This window comes from Lepidochelys kempii, chromosome 1, assembly GCF_965140285.1.
Source record: "Lepidochelys kempii isolate rLepKem1 chromosome 1, rLepKem1.hap1, whole genome shotgun sequence".
In the NCBI taxonomy this organism is placed as follows: Eukaryota; Metazoa; Chordata; order Testudines; family Cheloniidae; genus Lepidochelys; species Lepidochelys kempii.
The window spans coordinates 51,958,754-51,985,944 of NC_136380.1; the positions used below are offsets into that span (position 1 = coordinate 51,958,754).

Genomic DNA, 27,191 nt, shown 5'->3' on the forward strand with positions numbered 1-27,191 from the left:
AGATTTCTACATTACTGTAAACATTACCATTTTGCTAATGAAGTTAATTTGTAGAATTGTTCCATACACAGAACAGGCCTTCCCCTGCCTCCCACAATGAAAAGCATTTCTCTGGGCTTGAACAACCACAGTGTTAGCAAAAATATTCAGTTGGGACTCATTTTATCTTCCCAGATATCACAAATCAAACCCTGTAAGCAATACGGGGATAAGAGCCAGCAAATAAACACTTGATGAAAATACCAGGGACACCTGACTGATTGAGGAGGTATGGGCCTGACATTAGCAATCAGCAGAATCCCTGTTTTCACCCACTCGAAAACAACCACCCCAGCCAAAGTCCCATTTGATCACACAGGTCAAGTCAACTAATAACAACCCTGACACAGTTACGCAATGTAGGAAAATATTAAAAACTGATTCATGCAATATTGTTAAAAAATTTAAAAACTACAAGGGGTTTTAAAAATAAAAAGAGAACATACATAAATGTGCATAATTAGAAAACACAAGCTTACCAGCACATACAATGCATTATATTTCAGTAAACTTGGGAGAGCTTCTAAGTATTATGTTAGGTAAATGCATTGTTCAATCTAAGGTAAGGATTGTGTTTGATGGGTTAAAAATGACAGTATATAGTTCCACATCTCATATAGAAGAGAAAAAAATATATGCTGAAATCTTGTTGCTGTTCCAGGTGTTTAAAAACAGAAGTGCACAGGAAGCAGATGCCTTAACCAGCAATATGGGGCGGGGGGGGGGGAGGCAATTGCTGCAGCATATCTGGTAGATTTTCTATATACACTGTCCTTTTAACTATAAGGAAAATTGATACTGAGCATGTGCGATGAAGAGAAAGCTGGCAATGTCAGTGTGAATAATGGGTGAAAAAAAGGGAATGACGGGGTGTGGCATCTCAATCAAGATTAAAATGAAACTGATAAAGCAGCATATGGACTGGATAACAAATCAAAAAGCATGTTTATCCACTGAAGGAACTGGTTAATGGAGACTGCCAGCACGTTGCCATGGAAACACTGACTGTTGGAGCTGCACCATCTCATACCTTATCCAATACATTCCTGGTTGTTGGTAGTAGTCCAAAGACCCTGATCTCTTGATGGTAAACCCGTGGTCCAGCTGAGCAGAGAGAAATGGGGCAACTCAGTGGATCGATATTATGCTAAAGAATTAAGACTCCAGACCAAGCTGTTCCTTATTTAGTGCATATTGACTGTTTTCAGTTTCACAAGGCACTTATCTAACATCCTGAATCTATGCACTGGAGACAAAAAGTAAGAAAAAGAATAAAAAAAGAAAAAAAAAAGAAAAGAAAGTAGCCCTAGCTTCTATCTTGTTATATTAGAAGCCATTTTATTTAAACTGAAATGGAGTTTGTGAAATAAGTAACTTAATGCATTATGCATTCATTTAAAAGTCTAACAAATATCCTGGTATCTCCAAATATAGAAGTGCCCCTTTAAGTTGCACATAATGGTAATGAAAAAATATCTTTTGCAATTAAACAGAGGTTTAATATTTTTTAAAAAACACAGTGTTAGCCATCACAACAAGCAGGCTACACAGACCACATCAGGCTTAAATTAGACTACTTCATAATCATGGCATGTGTAAAGATTAAAAGAATCCGGTTTTGATATCCCATCAATTATGGTAATTCTGTTTGTTTTTTTTTTTTTTAAATGTTAGCCTTGGAGAGCAGGACTTCTCAGGTTCATGAACATTGCACTGTTTGTCATTTCAACTTACATCTCAGGCTTAAAAAGATAATGGTAGAAAGCTGTGATGTAAAATATTCATTAAATTGCAGCAATTAAAGTCAAAATGGAAAATTAACTTAGTATTGTGTAAAAAAAAACGGGTAAAGTGTGTGCTTAAAAATATAACTTTAAATTGTACATATTGTTCTAAATTGAGGTTATCATTAGCAGTGGAATGTGCATAGAAAAAGAAAGTGTTTTATTTTCTCTAACCCTTTTACACTGCACTAACATGTATTTGGGATAGCCTTTAACAGAGGATTAGATACAATTTTAGAGGGGGTCAAACTGGAGAGAGACTCTGCCCAGTTTAATCTGAATAATTTGATAACTTTCACATTTTGCTCTACAAAAGGAAAGGCCATTGTGTGTTTCCTTAAGACTGTGGCATACTGGTGCAATACTCACGATAGTTACTAATTCTAGATTGAGAAAGGCCGGTTAACATGTCTCTAGGTACCAGTTATTTAAACTGTAGTTAGCATCTAACTTTAAATTTTACTTACACTTTCAATACAGACATAAAGAGAAATATTTAATAATTTATTCTGTTTTCTTAAATCAATGCATGTTTCATCTTATTTAGAATTATTTAAAGGCCACTTCCTGTTCAAAAGATGCGGACCTTGCACCCATACTTCATTTTTCATTGAGTTTCAGTAGATTGATCTACTATTGCCATCTGCTGGCAGCCGATTATACTGCATCTCAAGTACACAAAAGACAAGGTTTTTTACAAATTGAAATTAAAAGTATTGCACTAAAATATTATAACTAACAGGATGCTGTTACAATTGTTTTAGGAGGGGATTTATTCTTTGAATTTTAAAATGTTACAACTATCTAAGCAGAAGTCAAACAATATTTTAGTTACCATGGAGACTACAGGCTAAGAAAAACAGGTTATAAATAATAATTATAGAACAACAGATAGAAATTTAAGTCATTTGTTCTTCCTCAAACTGAGCAAAAATAATAGACTAAAGCTTTTTTCTCTCCTCCACATTTTAAGAAAAGCCCACTGTTAAAATGTCACTTTTAATTTTATTTTATAATCACTAGAATGTATTTTAAATACCTCACTCCGTCCTTCTCCCACCCCATGATAAAGCAGCACCAATTTGGTTTCCACAAATGACAGAGGCTGTCTGCGACAGGCAGAACACTGCAGACAGAGGAATTGGTTACCATCTCTAGACACATTGGCAGACCATCAGCTGTCAGAACAGCTTTTTTCTTTCTTTATGCTACATGGTTCCCGTGAGCCTCAAGCTGGGATTTACTCCCGTAGCCAAGTCAGGGACCTCACACAACCTTAACATAATGTTATCATTAGTCTTTTCTTCTGTCTTAATAATGCCAAAAAACAAGCACAAAAGTGACAACATACAAGCAAAGCTTTAACATTCCAGACATGAACATAAATTGAACTATGCTCAGTTAATAGAATGTATTGCAATACATCTTTGAATATTAAAGCATTTTTTAAAATTGATTTTTATTTCCTCTTGATTATTCCAGACAGAAAGAGTATAATTACAAACCCATAGGGTACTGACATAGAGTATTGTTGTTGTTTTTTTTTTAAAAAAACCTCTTTCAAAACATCTGTTTTTATTTGAGAAATAATTACCAGCTCTCTTCTTTAGTGGCTGGAGACATTATAACTAAGCAGTCAAGTCATTAATTTAAAATATTCAAAGGAAAGAGTGTGACGACATCCTTGGAGAATTCAACAAAAATTCTAGTGCTAAACTTTAAACAGATTATTTAATAAATGCTTGCTATTAAACATGCATTTTACATTTTTTTAGTGAAATGGTAGATTTATATATAAGAAAAATGCAGTCATGGAACTTCAAAATTAAATATTTTGGTCATATCTGCTTTAGGGCTCTAATCCTGCAAATACTTATGCACATGATTAACTTTATGACAGTAGTAAAGTTTAAGAATATGCCTGAGTGTTTGTAGGATTGGAACCTGGATGAACAGATACTACTTTTACTGGGGATTGTAACCAAAGCAAATGTATGCCTCAGCAAAAAGGGTCAGTACAATATATTTGGATATTACTGAAGAAATCAACAGCTTACTAAAAGTGTTTTATACAAATAAATAAAATACACTTCCAGATGACTCTGACCTAATAACATAAACAAACTGGGGTGCAATTCCCCCCAGCCCGGCGGACCTGCACAAATCCTTATTAATTTAAGCTCCACATTAAAGGTTTGATACACAGAGCCCTGTGTGGGACCTCCATACAGTGGTGAATTTTACCCTAAGGGCATATGTATAATAAAGAATATCACTGTGAAGTTGAATTGAGAACTAAATACCGTATTTTAGCTATCCCTTTACATAATTTACAGTATATACATATATCGGCACCATAAACAGATTTTTTTAAAAAGTGCTAAGATATACTTATTGTACATTTTTAGTGCCGAACAATATGTTCCAGCATTTGGGGAGCATATGCTTTGTAAATTATAAATTTAGAACAGCCTTAGTTAATAAGCTTTATATCAATATTATCTGGCATTGTAGAAGAAAAAAGGAGATTCCCGGAAGTAAAATGTTAATGACAATCCCATGCCAAACTTGTATTACATTAGTTTTTAAATGCAGGCACAGTGGTTAAAGGTTTTGCTTTTGGTTTTATTTATTCTGTTTATTAAGATGGGTGTTATGCATGGTATATAAAAGTTTTTTGATATTTAAATCAGCACTTGCCAGTCTGCCTTAAAATTTACACATGCACTACAGATGTGTGTAGTGTCCCAATTTTAGGAAAGTTACTGAAAGATGTTAGTTAATTAAGCCACTTTCTGGATTTTATAACAATATTTTTAAAATACTGCTAGTTTAGAGGCATAACTCCAGAATTAACCACACCAAGGTGTGGTATCCACTCAGAAGGATGCTCTCTTAAATGTACTTATTTAAATTTTAACACATTACCAAATTCAGTGAGTTTTTTTGCTTTTGTTTTATTTATTTCTATAATGTTTGTCAGTGGAAAGATTCACTTCACCAATGCCTTTTTCATTACTAAAATACCAAATTGCTGTCAACTATCCATTTCCAGACCAACTGGGACAAATAAAAATATTTTAAAAATTAAAAGAGGCAAGCGATGGAAGGGGGTAGGGAAAGCATCGTTTCTATCTTTTAAGCTTTGAAAGCCTTGAAAAGAGGACCTGAGCAGTACTTCTTATGGACAAGCGTGCTGGCAGTCCATTTGAAAAAGAACACAGTTTGAACTAGGCTGTTCAGAACACACTCTGTACCCATTGCTCATATGAAATGCAGGTATGTGATGTTTTACTTATGGGAGAGTTACTGTGGTATTATTGCTTGAAAATGAAAATAAAAAATGCTGACTGTATGTTAGCTGATAATTGAAAATCTAAGAAAAGCATGAGGGAAATTTGTTTCCGTGTTGAGGTAGTTTTTATTTTAAAAAAAAAAAAAAAAAAGTGAGAGAGGCACACCTTGAAATGTTAAATACTTAGTAACTTCTGATAAGTAATCTTATCCATTTTGCTGCACAAACAGTTCACACCTGCAAGCCAGATTGTGCCTGTTGAGCTGAGTTTATTTCATGCTGATTTAACTCACCATTGGAGGGGCCGAGCTGAGGAACATGAAAGTGGAAACAGTATGAGACAGTGTACATGTGCAGTCACACCATCTGCAATTTATGGAAGCTGGGAACAAACACTGAGTAATCTGATATGGGAATGGTTATGTTCAATGTGTCACTGATTGTTTGGTGACTTTATCTGGAGAATTAACATTACCATGAGTAATAAAAAAAAAAAAAAAAGCTTTAAAACACAGGCCGATGTATTAAAAATAAGTAAAGGATGTGAATGTGGATAAAACAGATAGTTACTGTTTAATGGTACTTGCATAAATAATCTAATAAAATTCTGAATATCTTCTGTGCGTGTGCGTGAGTGAGAGAGAGATACATACACATGTTCATCTTGGAGGAAAAATACAAATTTGTATACTGTACTGCATGTGCCTATAAAATTTAGCTGGACTTGGTTGAGACAGTCTCACAAGCTGCATTACTTTCAGACAATATCTAGATTGTAACTATAGCATGCAGCACAACTAAATCTCTACCCGATTTAATCGCTGCTTGGAGGGATGCAGCTTGCAAATTGTGTGTAGTGTGGTATGCAATCCTCATGCATAACTGCATCTGAAATGGTTACATTAATTTCAACGACATGGGCAACACTTCACAGTAAGTTGCGAGCCCTTGCTGTCTTTTGCTGTTATCTTCTGAATATAGACTGTTCTGTGGGCACTTTTTAAAATGTTATAGCTGTGTACTTCAGATGCTTACTGTTATGACAGAAACTCCAGCTGCTGTGCTGTTGGGTTTAGGCCCTGTGTTGAAATGCTTTTTTATCTTCCCAGCTACTGAAAGCTGATGCTCATTCTCTGGAAGGCCATCATCCTGCAAAGAAAGAAACAAAAGTTTATAGAGAAAATGCAAAATAAGGGAGAACGCTCTTTTTGCAGGATTGTGGGGTGATTCTGGAGGATCCTGCGGATGTAAAAAGTTAAATAAAAAAAAGTTTTTAATGAGATTCGTTTAATTCCATGTCAGCTTTTCCAGGAATCTATCTAAGGTGTTTGTAAGGAAACTTGTTATAATGGAACAGCCCCATTTCTCTTCTCAGCTTTAGCTAATAGCTCTCTTTCAAACTTTTATAAACGTTTGCATTTATTAACTGCCAGCTTATCGTAATTTGTTAGGTCCATAAAATGAATCCAATAAATGAATCTCAGATTGATCCTTTGTTCTGTTAATGCATTACAATCAATTAAAAGTGAAGACAACAATACTAGTTAAAAGATCATTAGTGTTAAAAAGATAAGCCCAGTTTCTCTGATATGCAGCAAGGAAAATGTTCTTGTGAGAGAATAAGTGTGCTCCAAGGTCCTCCCTAAAGCCTTATGGAGTTCCAGTTTCAGAGAGGTGAGATTTGGCTGAATAAAATGTTATGCTTAACATTTAACCAAGGGGAAAAAGTGCTCAAACTACATGTAGGCTGTCACAGAGTCCGGTCTATACCCCAGCCTGCAATCAGTCTCTCTGGAGTGACCCCTTAGTGGGCCGGGCCTGAAGGACACACACAGTTCCAACAGGGGCAGGCCTGTGGCCTCCAAGACTGGGCCTTCGGCACCAACAATCCCTGTCTGTCTCCATGCCTCTCTGCAGTGAATCCAGCCAAGCCAGAGTCCTGCAGGAGGCTGGTACTGTATCCCTCAGGGCCAATGCTCTCAGGGAGCACTTACAAAGCAAGGTAACATTTTATTAGTCACCTGGCACACAGAACCTTATAGTGCTTAGGTTAGCACAGAGAGGCAGAAATTACACTACAGTACATGCCAAGCCAGTACCATGATGAGCCAGCAAAGCTGTAATGGACTCCTCCTCTGGCTCCCACCCCCCCATCCCTCTTTTGTCTTCCCAGGTTTGGGCTCCTTAGTCCCTCCAAAAAGGGATGTCCTCCTTCCGGTCACCTGACACCAGGTTCTCCAGCTCAGTTCACAAGTCTTGCCTGCTGGGGTGTGCTGCTGTCAGGTGTTGATGTTTCAGAGGTATCTCTTGCTGGATGCTATGTTGATTTGGGTTACATTTGAGACAGCTCTTTAATGAGCCAGCCCCCAGGCAGCCAGGTGACACCCATACCTCCTGCCTCCTGCACTCTTTTAGCAGGTATCAAACTTTTTTTTTTACAATGCGAATTAGAGAGGGAAACAGAGGCACACAGGATTAATAAAAATATTTCAGAAACTTTCCACTCCATCAAAGGGGGGATGCATTTATAAAGTTCACAGGGCTTGATCCAAGCACGACCAGTGGTATTCACTAAATACTAACCTGGGAGGAGACTCCTTATAAAGTCTAGAAGGAGATTCCCCTGGCTAATTTCAATGACTGACCCAGCTATGGGATAATGGATAGATGCCTGATTGATGGCTGCTGTTACAATCACTGATTGTGATATTATCACATTTAGCCTATGGCTAAATGAAGCCACAACCTACAGGGAGCTCCAGCCTTCCCTCAGGGAGGTCAAGACCTTAATGAGGGCCTACAGTTCTTCCCATGCACTACACAATATCTTCCTATGCAGCGGTGGGGGACACAGGGGTAAAGAAACATGGGCTCCAGCCAGGAAAAAACAGATAATGTTTGAGTCAGTTGTGGCCTTGTCTTCACTAAAAAAGGCAAGTTCTTAACTTGAGTTAAAATCCTAGTGAAGACAAGGAAGTTTGTTTTCACACAAGTTAAAGACTGAATTAAAAACACACCTTTTTTAAGGTTTCAGAGTAACAGCCGTGTTAGTCTGTATTCGCAAAAAGAAACGGAGTACTTGTGGCACCTTAGAGACTAACCAATTTATTAGAGCATAAGCTTTCGTGAGCTACAGCTCACTTGACAAGGCCTTTGTAACCGACCCAAAGGGTGGGGCCAGATAGACCACTTTAAGAGCAATGCCAAGAACAGCTACCTTGGCAAAGCCTGCCCACCATCAGATTATGCAGTGTAGCTGAGAACAGTAACCTTGGGTCATATAAAATGACTGGCTGGCAGAACTACTGCTTTGCATCAGAGCCCTGCACAGGACTATATTTTAATTCCGCTCCCACTAATATGGCAGCGGGTCCTACAGGATCTGCGGGATCCCTGTCCCGCTGCAGGGCTCTACACTAGTCCCATTGAGAGCTCTGCTTTGCATCTCTAGTGATCAACAATGGAACCAGAGACTTAAACTAAGCATTTTAGCACCAAAAGTACAACACATGGAAGTAACAGATCAAGATCAGAACATAAAATGAGTGTTAACATTCATTTTTCTGTCTTTGTAACAATTCTGAGAGCACTTAGTATGTTACACAGTTGCTGCAGTAAATCATGGGCTTTGTGAGCATATGGGAAGAAGGTTAGTTTGAGTTTGTAGATTGTGGCACTGGTTTTCAAAAATTCCTCACTCACCTCTTAACAAAATGCACTAGCGGGCAGAATATGGTCAAATGCAGAGCTTTAAAAAATATAGAGTTGATTATTGGAGGCCTGGCTCAGTTGTATATGACCCCTAAAATAACCTGCATTCCTCTGACCTGACCTTTTCCAGAAGAAAACCAGTCTATAAAATGAACTCTTTCCTCTTCTTCATTGGAAAAAATCCCCAAAACTTACATCTCATTTTTCAAAGGTCTGAGGCACAAGCATCACCAAGGCCTGATGACTAGTATAATACTTTCTATCAGGGAAACTTACAGCCTTAGCTCCAGAGATAATATTCCAGATCCGCATAACATAGGATATATTTTTTGTGCCACAACATGCTCAAGAAGAAAAGGAGGACTTGTGGCACCTTAGAGACTAACCAATTTATTTGAGCATAAGCTTTCGTGAGCTACAGCTCACTTCATCGGATGCATGCCGTGGAAACTGCAGAAGACATTATATACACACAGAGACCATGAAACAATACCTCCTCCCACCCCACTGTCCTGCTGGTAATAGCTTATCTAAAGTGATCATCAAGTTGGGCCATTTCCAGCACAAATCCAGGTTTTCTCACCCTCCGCCCACCCCCCCCAACTCACTCTCCTGCTGGTAATAGCCCATCCAAAGTGACCACTCTCTTCACAATGTGTATGATAATCAAGGTGGGCCATTTCCTGCACAAATCCAGGTTCTCTCACCCCCTCACCCCCCTCCAAAAACCACACACACAAACTCACTCTCCTGCTGGTAATAGCTTATCCAAAGTGACCACTCTCCCTACAATGTGCATGGTAATCAAGGTGGGCCATTTCCAGCACAAATCCAGGCTCTCTCACCCCCCACCCCCATACACACACAAACTCACTCTCCTGCTGGTAATAGCTCATCCAAACTGACCACTCTCCAAGTTTAAATCCAAGTTTAACCAGAACGTCTGGGGGAGGAGGGGGGGGAAACAAGGGGAAATAGGCTACCTTGCATAATGACTTAGCCACTCCCAGTCTCTATTTAAGCCTAAATTAATAGTATCCAATTTGCAAATGAATTCCAATTCAGCAGTTTCTCGCTGGAGTCTGGATTTGAAGTTTTTTTGTTGTAAGATAGCGACCTTCATGTCTGTGATTGCGTGATTGCGAAGTGTTCTCCGACTGGTTTATGAATAATTCTTGACATCTGATTTGTGTCCATTTATTCTTTTACGTAGAGAGTGTCCAGTTTGACCAATGTAAATGGCAGAGGGGCATTGCTGGCACATGATGGCATATATCACATTGGTGGATGTGCAGGTGAACGAGCCTCTGATAGTGTGGCTGATATTATTAGGCCCTGTGATGGTGTCCCCTGAATAGATATGTGGGCACAGTTGGCAACGGGCTTTGTTGCAAGGACATGCTCAAGGTGTGGCAAAGTTATAAAATATTAATTAATCTGTCACTGCAACACTTTCTAACTATTATTGCTTCTAGCTGATGTTTACTTTACAAATATACTGGTATTCAGGATCCAAACTGGAATCACGTCATCCAACATTAGAAAATAGCCACACATCTCAGGTGAAACATGGCAGCTGTTTAATATCAAACAGCAATGCTACACCACAGTTTATGGCAGGAAGTGAAGAAGAATATCATACCCACAAGAAACTGCAGGAGGAACTGGATGTAGGCTAAATGCTCCAAATAGGAATTTGGTCAAGACACTGTAAATGTTAACCTCCCAAAGTCAATCTTCATTAATGAGTGTTCCAGTCTATGCATTAACCACAAGTGGTCTGGACCTTGGTACTGGATCTAATCTATAGTACTAGGGACAAAACAGTCAAGAGTGACTGGTGATTTTGGATATTCATCTTGAAACACCTTAAAGGGGCCTGAGTTTCATAAAACACTGAACACCCGTTTTCTCAAAAATAGGCCCCTTTGTAGTGTCTCAGAAATTGGACACCCAGAAACTGAAGCACGTAAAATCACTTTTCACTCTTGAAGACCTTGATTTAGGATTTACAACGTACTATTTCAATGTGCAATTGTTTACTGTCCTCCCTCTCTAATTTGGATTTTCCAGCAAACACTGATAGTTGCTGCTCAACAGAGTACCTGCTTTGTTTTGTTTTAAAATAAGAAAAAAGAGCCAGAGAGAGGCTGCTGGTGTCATTCCTGTATATAATAATCATCATGAACATTGCTTGCTATTTGCATTGTGCTACACAACAGGACGTGTAAAGATCCAAAAAAAAAAAAAGAAGAAATTGTGCTAAAAATCTTAAGCAAAGCTCAGGACTGCCAGACTCCTACTGCCCTGAAGCACTCAGATCCATTTCACAAGATGAATCACAAGAGGTTTCCTTTCCAGTGCTAATTGTGCCATAGGAAGAGGTCATTATATAAATAACAGAAGCAAATTAGACCAAATAAAAGCCCTGGAAAAGCCTGTTGACTTTGTTTCCTTTAAGGTTTCAAGTGAGATTTGGGCAGTGCCCTATGGTGTGACCAAAAATATTGCAGCGGCCAAATAAGAAATGTCTTTTTAAATTAACCTCCTTATGAATGCTCAGTTTATTAGTATTATTTACTGATGGTTACTTATTTATTTCACATACAGGCAGCCAGAGCCAGTGTATCTAGGGAAATGTTTTAAAGCTACAGGTTTCCTAATCCTTTTTAGGCTGGCGTGTACAGAAAATAATCCATTTTGGGGTTATCATTATAACAGGGGAAGGGTTTACAAAAAGTAATCCCTTTCACCATTATAACTTATTGAATTACAGTAAGTTAAACATTTTTATTACTCAGAAGTCAAGAACAGGGTATATTTGTACCATAACTTGCCATTGGTGCACTTTGGATTATATAATATTTCCAGTGTTTAAAATGCTAGCTCCTAAGCCTCCAGCCTCTTTTATAATTCCTTAGTTTTGCAATGAATATGAGCAGGCAAAGGAAACAGTAAGAGTCCCAGTAGAGGAAGTATAAAACAGTGGATTTGTTTCTAGCTCTAAGAGTTCTGTATATGAGAGACAAATCCAAATAAACTAAATTGAGGGGGCAGAGAACTGCTGTTGAATTGCATTCAGAATCCAGGATCTCCATCTGTCTCAATGGCAACTAGCCAAAGTCTTTTCAGGTTTTGTTTATTAAATTGAAAACAGCTGGGATATTATTGACATAGGAGCTGTTTTACTGGTCTGATTCTGACCATTACAAGTTTTGTTGTTTCTAAGAGAGTCCAGCTATTTTTATTGCTAAAATTTAAACTGAAACGAGGGTTGTCTCCTATTGAAGCTGTCATACTAAATTCCAGCAATGTCATCAATTTACAAAGTAATCATTTAATAAACAGTCATAAAAAGCTTCACTTGCAAGTGCAACAGTAATTTACAGCTGACAAATACTTTTTTACATAGAACAACTAGGCAGAATGCCAAAATGAAATTTCAAAGAGAAAAAAATGAGACTGATCATGAAAATTATCATGAAAAATTATTTCTATTTTCCAGCCAGCACTACCCACAATTTTAGTGCTATTTCACTGGTCTCAAAACTATAAATAAGTCCAAAATATTATATAGCATTTGGTACTAAGGAGAGGTATTTGAACAGATTTATTAGAAAAGTGAAGTGTTATTCCACATATTATATAGGGGTTTGTATTTACTTTCCTTCTAGAAAGGAGCAGAATATTTTATGAAGATCAGCTAAAATAAAAATTTTCACTTGTAGATCTCCAGTGCTGTTATAAATATGAATAAGCATTATTACCCCAATTTTAAAGATGAAGAAACTGAGGTAGAGAGAAAGTGACTGGTTCAAGGTGATGACAGAGCTAGGAATGGAAAATGTGTCCCCTGACTCTCAGTCCAATGTTCTCTCTCTTGGTTCACACTGCCTCTGTATAAAAACAAGTTTTCCCTTCTGAATTCTCTCTCTTACACACATACTTGGGCCCCAGTTCAGGAAAGCATCCCCATTCAGGACAGCACCTAACCATGTATTTCACTTGAGGTATAAGTCATTTAGTTCAATGGACCTTAAATTGGTGCCTCAAATTCAGCGCATACTTATGTGATAGCCAAACTAGAGGTGGACTTAGGCATGTGCTGAGCTCCAGAAAACTTATCTAGCAAATACTTACATTACTCCAAGAAAAAGGTATTTCTAGCCTGATTAGCTCTGAATGGTGACTAGTATATAGCTGAAGATGATTTACTGACCTCTGAATGTGGAATGCTATAAAGGAATGATTAGGGAGACAAAAATCCCTGTAGAACTAGGACAAAATACTTCCTGTAGTACAAACAGGAGTGCTATATGTTTTCACTGTGATATGCTTGCAGAATATGAACGACAGCATGACTTGCAACACTAAAGTAGTGGTCCCCAAACTTCTCAGGGTCCTGAAGGGTTGGGGGGACACAGACAGAGGTAAGAGGGACGAGACTGGGGGCAGGGCCAGAGCCGGGAGTGGGGCTGTGGCCACGGGCCAAAGCTGGGGACGGAGCCAGAACCAGGGCTGGGTGCAGAGCTGTGGCTGGGCTGTGGCTGGAAGCCAGGGGCTGGGGCCAGGGCAGAGCTGGAACTGGAGTGGGGCTGGATGCTGCTCCCTCCCCTACCCCACATGGGGGCTGGCTCAGGCCCGCCGTGCTCCTTCCCCCTCCCCCCCCCCGGAACATTCCTCCGCACCCCCTTGGCGGGCATGACCCACAGTTTGGGGACCTCTGCACTAACGGAAGTAATACCTCTGACTTCATACAGCTTGCTGAAACTGTTTACTAAATGCATCAGAGTGTAATTTAACTAAAAGGGTGTGGGGGGGAAGCTTTCAAGTTCCAGATCCTCCAATGATGTTAAATCAACAGAGCTCCATTAAATTCAGTGGAGTTATGCCAATTTACACCATGGAAGAAGCTGGCCATGAGGCAGAAATTCTGCTTAGTAAGTCACACTTTCTATCTTTACCTTATCCCTCGTCCCACAGCTCCCTCTCAATCCAGAGATAAATAATCTTTCAGTTCTGAACAAAAATTTAAAATTGAGATATAAACATTGTGTGATAAGAATATATCCTTCAAGAAGGAAAGAAAATACCACCACCACCACAATCTTCTGCCTTAAAGTGACCATAAAATTGCTAAATTGTCTCATTATATATTGCACTGGATGTCTATAAGCTTTACATGACAAAGGGGCTGTGCAGTTCAGAAGTATTTACAGTTAAAAACTGCTTCTATCTGAACAGCAGAATGGAGACTATAACTACTTGAGCATGTACTTTGTAGGTACTTTACTATATTCCTTAATTGAAAATGGTGTGTAAACTATTTGGACACTTTTTTATTTTTTTTATATTGTTATTTAATTAGTCTGTATATTTGAATTACAAATATTCCTTCTTGGAACTACACTCCCTTTAAGTGTCAGTGATCTCTTTTTGGATACTAGGGGAAGTACTGAATCACACAAATGTGCTAGGGAGGAATTCCACACTGGAACTTGCAATATGCAAATTAAGATATTTTTTCTTGTACTCATTTTGCTTTTCTGTATCTTCATTTTTAAACTGGAATCTGGATTCTTCTCCCCACTTTTCTTTACATTTTTATCCAAATATTTTGAAACATATTAAATAGTCTTAAATAATTAATATTAAACAGTGTCCCTGTCTCAACATTAAAGCATAAACAGGCCCAGGCCTTCTTAATCTATATCAGATTTATCCATATGCCACCTCTTTGTTAATCAATTTTATGATATGTTCAGAACAAATGAGCATTGATCTAAAGATGAAAATGTCACACTAATATAGATTAAATTGATATTACCACACGTTTATAGTTCAAATTTGGAAGTTAAATATTTGACTGTAAAGATTTTGTACTTAATGGTGAATTATCCAGCTTTAAAACATGGACTATATTTCAAGATCCCTTAGTTGCGATGGCAAGACTTGTGAGCCAATCTGATTTACGTGCACAAAATGTATCACTGCACCTGCAAACTGACCTTTGGGAAATTGACGGCGTTTGCAGGTGCAGTTAAGGAGGTGTGTTGCAAATGTGGCCCAAGATACTGGGGGAAGAGAGTGCAGAGCATTGTGCACAAAAATATTTAATTGTATACTAACAAAGCACTTTCACTTCCAGTGAAACCACACAGTAAGTTGGTCATTACCTGTGTCTCTTTTAGAAAATGTTGGCTCCAAAGAGGCATTTAAAGTATTTGATGGCAAACAGTTAAAAGGTTACAAGACTAAAACAAGAATTTGCAGTCCTGAAATTACTTACATTAACCCATGGATGTTCGAGAACTTGCAAGGCTGAGAATCGCTGATCTACATCTACCTGAAGCATCATTGTGATAAGTTCCTGTGAAATGGAAGATAAGATCCAGTTTAGAGCACATTTTTATGAAGAAAAACAAAAGACTTAATTCAGTGAAGTGATCTTCAATTGATTGTAGTAAAGTACAGTATTCAATGAGTGAGAGAATTATACAGGGTGGAAATATACTAGGGTTATTTAAAAAAACCTGTCAACTGCTGAACTGTAAGCTGAGCTTCTAAATCAATAGCTAAATAATAAATTGAAAAGCTAGAAGATCATAGTGCTGAGTTACTTTTGTAGTCAGCGGTTTGCAGAGGAAAGAACTTCTCACATAAGGTATAAAACAGATGGGAGCATGAAATCAGGTTAGTTGCCCATTTAGAAAATAGCCAAATTCTAGATTAGTCTGCATCATCTTTAGAGAAAATTGGCTTTCTCCAGGTCCCAATATCAATAGCAAAGTGGATATTTTCAAAAAAATATTTCTAACTCTTAAAACCTTTATTTTAATATTTCAAATTCTTCTTTACTATTTTCCTCTCAGTTTCCTACCAGCATTTAATGCATTTCTTTTCCCATCAGTGAGTACATTCAATCTATACAAAAGATAACAGTAATGGGATGCTAATATAAAGGGAAATCAGAAATGATAGACATCAATTATTTTCAATAATAAATGGGAGCGGAATAGAAACTAATGAGTTTATGCATCAAAATGGAAAATATTAGAACAAACTAACTAGATAGAGTAGTTCGGTAATGGAACAAGCTTGCCAAAGGAGCTGTGGAATTGTCATTAGAGATATTGAAGACTAGAGCTGATTCTTAACAGATGAGTGATGTCTTATGTATGATGAAATCAAGCTTGCCACAATACAAAGGGAGGGATTAGAAGACTCCTACTAACACTTAATGTTTTCTTTCAGTTCCAAGTACTGTATCCTGTATGTTAATTTCACTAGTTTGGAAACTAAAATCCCACCCCCATCCCCTCCCATATTATTTCCAAAAACAGTACAAAGCAGTGGTTTAGAGGAATCAAGAATCAGCGTTTAATATGTCATTTTCAATCCTCACACCCCAGATGAAAACACTGACATTGTTTTGTGATAAATTAGTGCTCATACTGAGAGCAAGGAGAGGACAGTGTTGCATATATTCATCCTATGATTATGTGTTGGTGTTCCCAAGCTTAAGGAAAGTATTTGGGTGAAATCTATTAGTTATACACATGCCAACTCAAATGGACTGCAAATATGAAACTCCAATCAACTCCAATGTTACTGTAACTCAGAATGCCTCACCTCTTACTATAGTGCACCAATGAGACTGCTCCAGAGAATTTGAACTCTTGGGCCAAATTCAACCCTGTTGTGTAAGTGTATTTAACTGTGTTAGGGACTAATCCTGAAAGGTACTGTGCATCCACAGTTCTCTCATCTCATCTCAGAATCAAGCTCTTCCTTATTACCGTAAAAATGTTTTATCCGGCATGTTGGACGAATGGGGGGTGCCGGTAAGTGAAAAATGCTGGTTAACTAAGAGGGAGGGAGTTTGGGTGCAGGACTGGACGTTGGGACGTGGGAAGGGTGCGGGGCACGGGATCTGGGAGGGAGTTTGGGTGTGGGAAGGGATGCTGAGCTACGGGTTAGAGCACAGGAGGAGGTGCGAGGCATGGGCTCTGGGAGGGAGTTTGTGTGTGGGAGGGGGCTCAGGGCAGGGGGTTGGAGCACAGAAGGGACCTGGGGTGCCAGATCCGGGGGGTGAGGGGGGACTCACCTCGGGTGGCTTCCTGCAAGCAGCGACCTGTCTCGGCTGCTTGTAGGTGGAGGCAAGGTAGGCAGTTCTGTCACTGTCTCCACCCCACCCTGAGCACTGGTTGTGCAGCTCCCATTGGCCGGGAACCATGGCCAATGGAAGCTATGGGGGCAGCGCCTGCGGGCGGAGGCAGCATGCAGGAGCAGCCAGGACAGATCATCACTTGCGGGAGCTGCCCGAGGTGAGTGCACCGCAGATCCGGCACCCTGCACCACCTCCTGCGCCCCAACCTGCCTCTCACACCCAAACTCCCTCCCAGAGCCCATGCACCCCAACCTCCTGCCAGCCCTGCACCAACTGGACTATAAACCAGACTTTCAATAAAGATCAGAAATGCCGGTTTACAGAACTTTCCGGTTGGTGAAGTGCTGGATAAAACAGCTTTTACTGTACTTGGAAGTTGGTTTTAAAATAGAGGACTAAAAAAAATGAACTGCTTGTAATGGATTGACAGAACAAGTCAGAGTCTCTTATCCTGGCAACATTCAGGAGTTACAGGCAATGTTGAGCCTGGTTCTTTGACAGAGAGAGATATCAGGACAATCCTTTCATGTCATTAATCATGAGACATGTTTTCCTCAGATTATTATTATTTAGTATATATAATGCAATTACACCTGAAGGTGCCAATTGGAATCCAGCTGCCATTGTGCTTGTTGCTGTACAAACCCATAGAAAGCAGAGTTACTGCCCCCAAGGAGTTTTCAATCTAAGATGTGCATATTTATGATCCAAGTTACTGGAAGTTTTAATTGTTCAATAGGTTTGACAGGATGCTTAAAACTAGAGCTGGGCAAAAACTTTCACACAAATAGTTTATTCTCTGAAAAATGCAGTGTCAGGTTCACCACAACTATCTGTGAATTCAGATTGACTTTGGCAAATAGATTCGCCCCTCCCCCTTAAAACGGATACATTTTGAATAAGTTTTTAAATGTTTTGTTTCAACACAGATGGGGTGGGATCTGAGTTACTACAGAAAATTCTTTCCTGGGTATCTGGCTGGTGAATCTTGCCCATAGCTCAGGGTTTAGCTGATCACCATATTTGGGGTTGGGAAGGAATTTTCCTCCAGGGCAGATTGAAAGAGGCCCTGGAGGTTTTTCGCCTTCCTCTGTAGCATGGGGCACGGGTCACTTGCTGGAGGATTCTCTGCTCCTTGAAGTCTTTAAACCATGATTTGAGGACTTCAACAGCTCAGACATAGGTGAGAGGTTTTTCGCAGCAGTAGTGGGTGAAATTCTGTGGCCTGCATTGTGCAGGAGGATGGACTAGATGATCATAATGGTCCCTTCTGACCTTAGTATCTATGAATCTATCTATGAATCTATATTTTTCAAAATGACATTTCATTTAAAAAATTAGCTAGATTTAATTACTAAAGAGTAAAAAACACCTGCTAACAAAATTAAATGTTTCATTTGACCCCAAAAACATTTCCATTTTGGGTTGACCCAAAACAAAAAGATTTTTTTCTGATTTTTTTGATTTAGCCACCCAACTGAAAAATCATTTATTCATTCGGCTTCACTTAACACTGTATAAGACACAAATACAAACAAAGTGCTGCCCAGAGCAGTTTACAGTCTAAGACATAGACAATAATCCGATAATAATGTAGTAGATGACACATTAGGCACGTCTAGACCTAAAGCTTCTCAAATATAGGGACACAAAAGAACAGTAGTTTTACAGTCTCTTTGCACACACAACGTATATACACGACACCTTGGATAAAACGGAAGAGAACCAACTTTGTAAATCTACCTTTGCAGAATCAGAAACGTTATCCCAGTATGGAGATGGGAAATCCACCTGGCCCATCAAAATCTGATCAAAAAGCACTTCCTGGTCATCTCCACATCTGTAAAGTAAACAAACACAAAACAAAACATAAGATTTATTTCCTGAGGTAGTTTTCATAAACTTTTAAAAAGCAAGTAAAATGCTTTTAACTGTAGTTCACTAAGTTTGCCTTTTGGAACCAGTTCCTCTCCCCATGCCATACGGCCACCATTGTGAACTGCAGGGGCACTTGAGATGGAGCACAAGTGAGAAGGGGGGGAAAAAAAGAGTCAATTTGTAGGGCAACCTCTGTCAGCTCCCTCCACCTTCCCTCTTTGTTTCTGAGCTTGCCTATCTTTAAGGCAAGGCCCAGCCCTTCCTTCTTCTTTGCTTTAATGGAGAGGGGAGATTTGTGAGGGGAGGCTTTGAATTTGCTCACAGGTGTAAATCTCTGTTGGAAGGCTTACATTTTGTTTACATTTTACTGCTTCCTGCTTACTGTGTTGGTGAGTAACTGGGGTAATCTGCTGATTTCATCATATATTTTAATTGGTTGTCAAGGGCACCGAGAGCCTGGAATGAGTGCATTTCTTTTGCAAGATAGATTACATTGAAATAAATAAAATGAGAAGAGACTGGAGTTTTTACAGTAACACAATGGAGATTTATGAAGTTTGTATAAATTAACAGGCAGAGCATGGAAAAAAATAACACAGCATTGCAAACAAAGATTCCCACACCCCCCTCACCCCAGAAGATCTCTTAGTGTAGGACACGAACATGGACCATTCACAGTACAGAGGTACATTGTTACAATTTGGATAAAAGATGATAGCCCATACCCACGGAATGGAGGAAAGCCACACAGCAGGATATAAGTAATCACACCAGCTGCCCAGATGTCCACCTTCAGGCCATATCTAAAAGTGTTAGAGGTATTATGATTAGAGATACCACACCTGTGTGAACTACAGTACACAACTGAAAGAAAACGGTCAGTGCACAAATTCTTATTAAATGGTCTGAGCTGAATTTTCTCTATATTGTACACCAATTTCTGCTTTCAGATACAAGGCAGAAGTTTACAATTTAAAACCACATTGGATTAGAATGTCTGAAGACAGACGATAAAGTGTACTGGTATCTTGGATGAGAGTAGGACTCTTTTGACCTCTCCTTACAGGAAGCCTGCACAGGTGCCTTGGGTCACTCACCCCAGGGGATGTTTGCTCTACACAATAGATCCTAAGGAAAAGGACAGTACAGGACAAAGGAAGAGCACAGAAAACAACAGTTAGTAGTCACTGACGGCAATTTTTTCTTACCTTTACTCCAGGGGTAAAATAAATGGTTAGTTACTGCCTCAGTGCTAATTTGAGGACTTTCTACTTTGAAGTTAAAAACTGCCATGTTAACCCCTAATAAAAGGTGGAAAAAGGCCTAAATTAAAAGAGTTGTAACTGATATATTGATGAGAACATATTCCACCTTGCACACTTAAATGAACCTTTACTGCAAATAGTTTACCCAGCTTCTGCAATGATTTCAGGGGCTACATATGTAGGGGTCCCACAGACTGTGTAAAGAGGTCCATCCACTATTGTTGCCAGCCCAAAGTCTCCCAGCTTCAGAGACTTGCTTCCATCTTGGTGTTCATAAACCTAAACCAGAAATAAAATCCACAGGATCAGCAAGGTTCTATGTAAATGAACTCATGAACAATTTGCTAACTTCCTGAAAGACTCCTTTCAGTTGAGTATGCTTTCAGATTCTCTCCTTCACTTCCCAAAATACAGATAAGTGCCCATTTAAAAAAAATCCACAGTGATTAGGAGGGTTTCATTCATATATAGTCTCTCTTCTAAGAAAAAAAACATACCCAGTGTAACTGGCTAAGTATGCTGGATCCCCTTTTAGTGGCCGATCATCAAAGAGCACAAAATCTTTCTCTTGTTAAAAGCCAAAGTATGGTAGCATAGTAGAGGCCTGTGCTTTTGATGTTGAAGTCCATGGGTTAAATCCCTACTGAGTCTGACAACCATGGTAGCTTATTAAAATTAATACACAAAAGAGAGGCTTGTACAGGGATTTGAACTTCTGAGCTAAAAGAGTAACTCCATTTGTTGACAGCAGTAGTAGGCTTTTATTCTCCAAATGGACAAGCCATTAGAGAGATCACAACACATTCAGCTATCATATTACGTCACTAAGCACTTATGCTCACTTTTGAGTGCTTGCAAAACACTAATGGTTGAATTTTCAAAAGTGCATGGTGTTAGCATAACTCTTTTTTCACTGAAGTCAATGGTATAACTCTCACTGACTTCAATGGAAGCAGAGTTAGGCCAGTATTGAGTGCTCTTGAAAATCCTTCCCTACATTATCATCTCTTCAGCAGCGAAATGCTACTTGTAATTTTTTTGTTTTCTTTTGTTTTAATCAGTGCAAGAGGAGACTTTATATTCTAGAAGCAGTCAGTACAGAAAGATAGCAGCCACAATAGGAAAATTCAAATTTCCATTGCTTCCCCAGTACTTAAACACTGACAAATATTCAAATATCAAAACAAATATTCAAAATAAAATAATTACATTTATCAAAATAAAATGTTAGCCAGCAAATCATCCCTTAAGGCAGTAGTTGGTTGGGGCTCTCTCTCCCAATTTTTATGTTGGTTTATGGTGAAATTTAGTGCAGTTTAATCTAACGACATTTTAAAAAATGTGTTCAGTCTACAAGAGTAATCTCATGTACACCACCATCTTGAACAGCCACTGCCAAAACAAAAGTGTCACTGAATTACAAATTCCTGCAAAAGAAACTTCTGCGATTTTAGTTAAAAAATGGACAGTACACTTAACAGAGACTCGTCATCTGCTCACTTCGTGCAGAAGTTTTTCCTAGAAGATCCCTTCCTCATCAACTGAAACAGTGTGCTAGGGATCCACCAGAAACAACCGTAACTAGCCATCCTATGAAGGTATTTTTTTCCTTATTTGCTGTACAACTTAATTGCATAGAAAGATTAAGAAACCTCCTCGTCACTTTTCTGTATTGTAGGACTATGCAACATATTATATCATGTCTTCTATGTTATGAGGGGAGATTCAGCATTCACAGAAATCCTCTGTTCCTCTCATTGTTTTTAATAAATTCATGAAACTGGATCTTGTTATGTGAGAGGATCAACAATCTGAAATGGGTTCACACTTCTCTGTTATTAAGTCAGCAAAAGATGGGCATAAAGGCCATTAAAAATGTAATTTCAGCTTTATTAAAAACACAGATTGTTAAATACATCTGGTTCCTGAAATGAAGTGTTTGCTGAAATGGAAGCAATAAATCTAATTTCAACCGCAATTTTAATTAAAGGCTAGCAACAAGAAACTTTAAATAGACACTTGGTGGAAAATGTAAAGAAGTGGTTTAGATATCTGTGGCTGAAGCCACTGTAACTAGTATTCTTCCTTAATGCAATTGCCATTTATTGTGGTAAATGCCTTCACCAAGTTTGGTTAATTTAGTGCATGTTTACAGATTAATTTCACTGGCGATATGAATGAATCATATAATCAGAGCAATTAATTACAGAAAAGGCCTCTTAAATCATTGAATCCATTCCTCTGCCAATGTGAATTGTGCAGTATGGTAAATTTTCTAGGGTTTTGTCCAGTCTGTTTCCAGGCATGAGGCTTCTACTACTTCCTTGAGAGACTATTTCACTTGATTTTTCTAGTAACACTAAAACAGAATAGTTTTTCCCCACCCTGTTATACCTCTATTTAGCGCTCTCTATAGAAGTGCTCCTAATGTGAAGCAGTGGTATGTTAATTGCCACTCAAGGCGCAAGGAATGTGAATGATAATTTAATGCTCATCTCATTCAGAACAAACACTATACATGTTTTACTGCATTTAAACACTGAAGGGCAATTAGAGAGATGGGGATTAGTGCAAATTACCCACTATGTAGTGCTTTCACTGTTTTAACTAAGCAATAAAACTGGGTAATTGTACAACACTAATTGAATGCAGAAACACATAATTGTGTGCCACCATATGTATCCTATTACTACAAAGACTGTCAGTATTTTCTAAGCTGCTCTTGTGATCACTGCAGATGGCAACAGCCAGAGAAGTTGTTCTCTAGGGTTTATTATATGGCTATAAAGACATCCCATGATTTCACAAAATAAATGTGTTAAATAGCAGCAATTATGAAAAATGTTCCAATTAAAACATGGAAGGTATTTCCTCCAGAGAACAGAGCAAGTGGATGCATAGGTACAGCATTACAGACTTTAAGCACACTGAAAGCTCATGGAGAGTTTTCTGCTAAAATGGACAATAAACATAACAATACTTACCATTTGTATAGAAATTACCAACTTCAAAGTGTTTTTAAAATGTTAAGAAACAAATCCTCATCTTACATCTGTGACATAAATAAATATCATCCCATTTTACAGATCAGGCAATTGAGGCAGAAAGGTTAAGAGATTCCTAAGGCCACAGAGAGTCACTGTCAGAGACAGGATTAGAATTTAGGTTTCAGAGTAACAGCCGTGTTAGTCTGTATTCGCAAAAAGAAAAGGAGTACATGTGGCACCTTAGAGACTAACCAATTTATTTGAGCATGAGCTTTCGTGAGCTACAGCTCACTTCATCGGACCACGGTATGCATCCGATGAAGTGAGCTGTAGCTCACGAAAGCTCATGCTCAAATAAATTGGTTAGTCTCTAAGGTGCCACAAGTACTCCTTTTCTTTTTTATTAGAATTTAGAAACTCTTAGCTCTGAGCACTGTGCTAAAGACCACACTCTCCCTCTCTATCAAACTCTAGGTGAACTTTAGAGCAGTAATGTAGTCAATGGATCAAATGCTGACTTTCTTACAGTGCGAGATCACTTGATGTCATGGCAATCTATTATGTCAAAACATGTTTAGTCAGGCTTTTGACACAGTCCCACATGACAGTCTCATAAGCAAACTATGGAAATGTGGTCTAAATGAAATTACTATAAGATGGGTGCACAACTGGTTTGAAAACCCCTATTCAGAGTAGTTATCAATGGTCTGCAGTCAAACTGGGAGGGCATATTTATGGGGTCCTGCAGGAGTCAGTCCTGGGTCCGATATTAGGCAACATGTGATTTGGATAATAGAGTGAAGAATATGTTTATAAAATTTATGGATGACGCCAAAACGAGAGGGGTTGCAAGCTCTTTGGAGGACAGCATTGGGATTCAAAGTGACCTTGACAAATTGGAGAATTGGTCTGAAATCAACAGGATGAAATTAAACAAAGCCAAGTGCAAAGTACTTCACTTAGGAAGGAAATATTACATGCACCACTACAAAATGGGGAATAACTGGCAAGGTGGTAGTACCGCTGAAAAGGATGTCAGGGTTATAGTGGATCACAAATTGAATATGAGCAAATCATTTGATACCATTGTGAAAAAGACAAATACCATTCTGGCTGCATTAACAGGACTGTCATATATAAGACATGTAATTCTTCTGCTGTACTAGGCACAGGTGAGGCCTGAGCTGATGTGTGTCCAGTTTTAGGTACCAGACTTTCAGAAAGATGGGAACAAAGTGGAGAGAGTTCAGAAGGGAGCAAAAGAAAAAAAATGATAAAAGGTTTAGAAAACCAGACCTATGAGGAAAGATTAAAATAATTAATCTTGAGAAAAGAAAGCTGAGGGGGCACCTGATAGCAGTCTTCAAATATGTTAAGGACTGTTTTAAACAGGATGATGATCAATTGTTCTCCATGTTGACTGAAAGTAGACAAGAAGTAATGGGCTTAATCTACAGCAAGGGAGATTTAGATTAGATATTAGGAAAAACTTTCTAACTATAAGATAATTAAGTTTTGGAATAGGCTTCCAAGGGCAGTTGTGGAATCCTCACCATTGGAGGATTTTAAGAACAGGTTGGACAAACATCAGACAGAGATGGTCTAGATACACTTGGTAATGCCTCAGTACAGGGGGCTGGGCTAGATGACCTCTCAAGATCCATTCCATCCCTACAATTCTATGTTTTGTGATATATGTGGAGTTAAGTGCTGAGACAACACATTTGATGTCAGTATGTACCAACAACCTAGAGACCTGACTTCCATGTACATTAATACCCCATTACACTGCCAGAGCAGAGTAAAGGGGCTTTAGTGTAAATGAGAATCAGATCCTTTATATTTATCAGATGAGTGCTGCCTAATTTTATCATACAAAGTATCGAGCTTCCTGTGCTCCCCCATATACCTGATAAGTTCTATGGGAGTGCACACATACCCTTTTATATTTCTTTTCTTTTAAATCAGTGGAGCTGAAGTAGTTTTAATATGCAAGTGCTTGTTTTGAAAGTTATGGTCTTTGTGGAAAGTTTAGTGCCTTCTAGCCATTGTTTAGTATCAACAGCAGCATATGACCTTTGTGTTCTTTGGACTGGAAAATACACTCTGGAATAATTTGAATAAAGTGAACAACAACATGATTACTCACGATAGGCCAGTGGGTATTACCAACAAGGGAATAATGAGGATGGAGGCAGAAAGAAATTAAAAATGCTTCAGGCTATTGCTGTCAAACTTTAGGAATTTAAGAAGTTTGAATACAAAAGCATGGTGAGTCTTTTTCCATGAAATCTTCCTGCACATTCCAAGTCACGGCATTAATGAATCCTGACATTTGATTGCTATAACTTATGCATGCAGCCATCTAGAACACTAGCATTAAGACTGCTATAGGGGTGTACATGTTCATGTCTAATGAGAGCCCTGGCCTACATGGTTTTAGCATTTTATGAAAAACTAGGCCAAGAATGGCTAGAACTATACAGACAGCTGTCACTGGAGTTCTGAATTGTACAAACCCAATTCTCTGCAAGTGTGTTAAGATTTACTTGAACCAACTTTCCCGTAACAGCTTTCCATTGCCAAACAATATTAAACACAGAAGATGGCAGACAGTGCACAGCTGAGAACTTACATTCTTTACAACTAAATTATGTTATTGCTTTAAAACACAGAGAGTTATGGGCGCCTTGATACTGAAAATTCTCAGCAAGTTAGAATAAATTCAGAGAACAAACACAAAAATGATTAAGGGACTGGAGACATTAATTTGCTGGCAAAGACTGAACTAAAGACGACAGTGGACACAATAACTGTCAAGAAATATGTAGACCCCCAAGGAGAGAGAGGATTTGTTTAGGGTGTTTTTTCAGTGACTTCAATGGGAGTTGGACTGGGCCCTCAGAAGAAAAGCAATGACATTAAATTAGAAAAAGGAAGGTTTAGACTGTCTAACAAGGAAAGTGTTCTAACCAAAAGATCTATTAGACTGTTTCATGGTTAGAGCAGTCACAGATGGACTTCAGGGTGCTATTCCTTGATCTGCCACTGACACACTACATGTTTTTGGGCAGATCATGTAATCTCTGTTTGTATGTCTGTAAATTGAAATACTGCTACTAATCTCCCTGTGTAGGGCGGGGTGTAGGGCGGGGTGGGTAGCTTGGTACTATGTAAAGGTGCAAAGTATTTATTCCAAGGGAAGTGCCTAAAGCCCTATTGCATGAAATATTTGTACTGAAAACACACTCAAAAATTCACTGTATGGACTAATCCTGCACTAGTGTCCTAGGACAAAGACTAGCTAAAGACATAGACTGTTTAACTTCTAGGAGCCTACACGTCTATATTTTTTGTGACTGCTGTTTGGTTTTAAAGACCTTTTGATGATGAAAAGAGTAGCATGTGAGAGAAACTAAGTTAAAAGGCTAAAGGCATAGACTATTTCACTGAGAGCAGAGGTACACTTTCATTCACTCCCAAGTTAGCAGTAACAATACAGTAAATAGAGCTTTCACTTACCAGTAGATTCTCGGGTTTGATATCCCTGTGAACAATGTTCAAGCTATGGAGGTATTTGATGGCACTGGCCAGATTGTACAGCATCCCACTGGCATCCCGCTCTGTGTATTTGTTAGTGGAGGTAATGGCATCAAAAAGGTCTCCTCCCTGGAACAGAACAACCATGGCACATTAACAACTTCCTGTTGTACACAGACAGCACCACTTAATAATCTTCTTAGAACGTGAATAGCAGCACTGTGCCACTTTGTGAGGGCCCCACAGAGGTCCTTCCTATCGACAAAGACCTTGTGTTGTGGTGTCATTCCTCCCAGGTGCAGAAGGCTGGGCATACCTCCCATTCAGAGCTGGTCAACACTGCTCAGTGTGTCAGCTAACGGAGCTGAAAGATGCAGACTGAGGAAAATATGAAGCGAAGCAACCCATTCCTCTCCTGTAGCCAAGCATGCTGCTTCTGCAACATTTCCAGCACAGCCAACCTGTTTCCTTAGCACCTACGTTGCAAACCTGCTGCATCCATTGTGCTGGGTACCAATCCTT

The 27,191-nt window shown here is 38.8% G+C and overlaps 1 protein-coding gene across 3 annotated transcripts in view; it reads right to left on the reverse strand.

Moving 5' to 3' along the window:
* The window catches only part of DCLK1 (doublecortin like kinase 1), a 332,848-nt gene that overhangs the window by 12,707 nt on the left and 292,950 nt on the right, over positions 1–27,191 (reverse strand). For 2 of the 3 annotated variants that reach the window (XM_073341871.2, XM_073341891.2), the window contains 6 exons: positions 26,652–26,798; positions 20,288–20,421; positions 19,603–19,680; positions 18,743–18,839; positions 15,119–15,199; positions 6,154–6,267 (listed from right to left, as the gene is read on the reverse strand). In XM_073341871.2, coding sequence (XP_073197972.1) covers positions 6,154–6,267; positions 15,119–15,199; positions 18,743–18,839; positions 19,603–19,680; positions 20,288–20,421; positions 26,652–26,798 — 651 coding nt within the window. Of the gene's footprint in view, positions 1–1,069; positions 1,144–6,153; positions 6,268–15,118; positions 15,200–18,742; positions 18,840–19,602; positions 19,681–20,287; positions 20,422–26,651; positions 26,799–27,191 lie in introns of all 3 variants that reach the window. The other variant, XM_073341880.2, reaches the window with a different exon arrangement.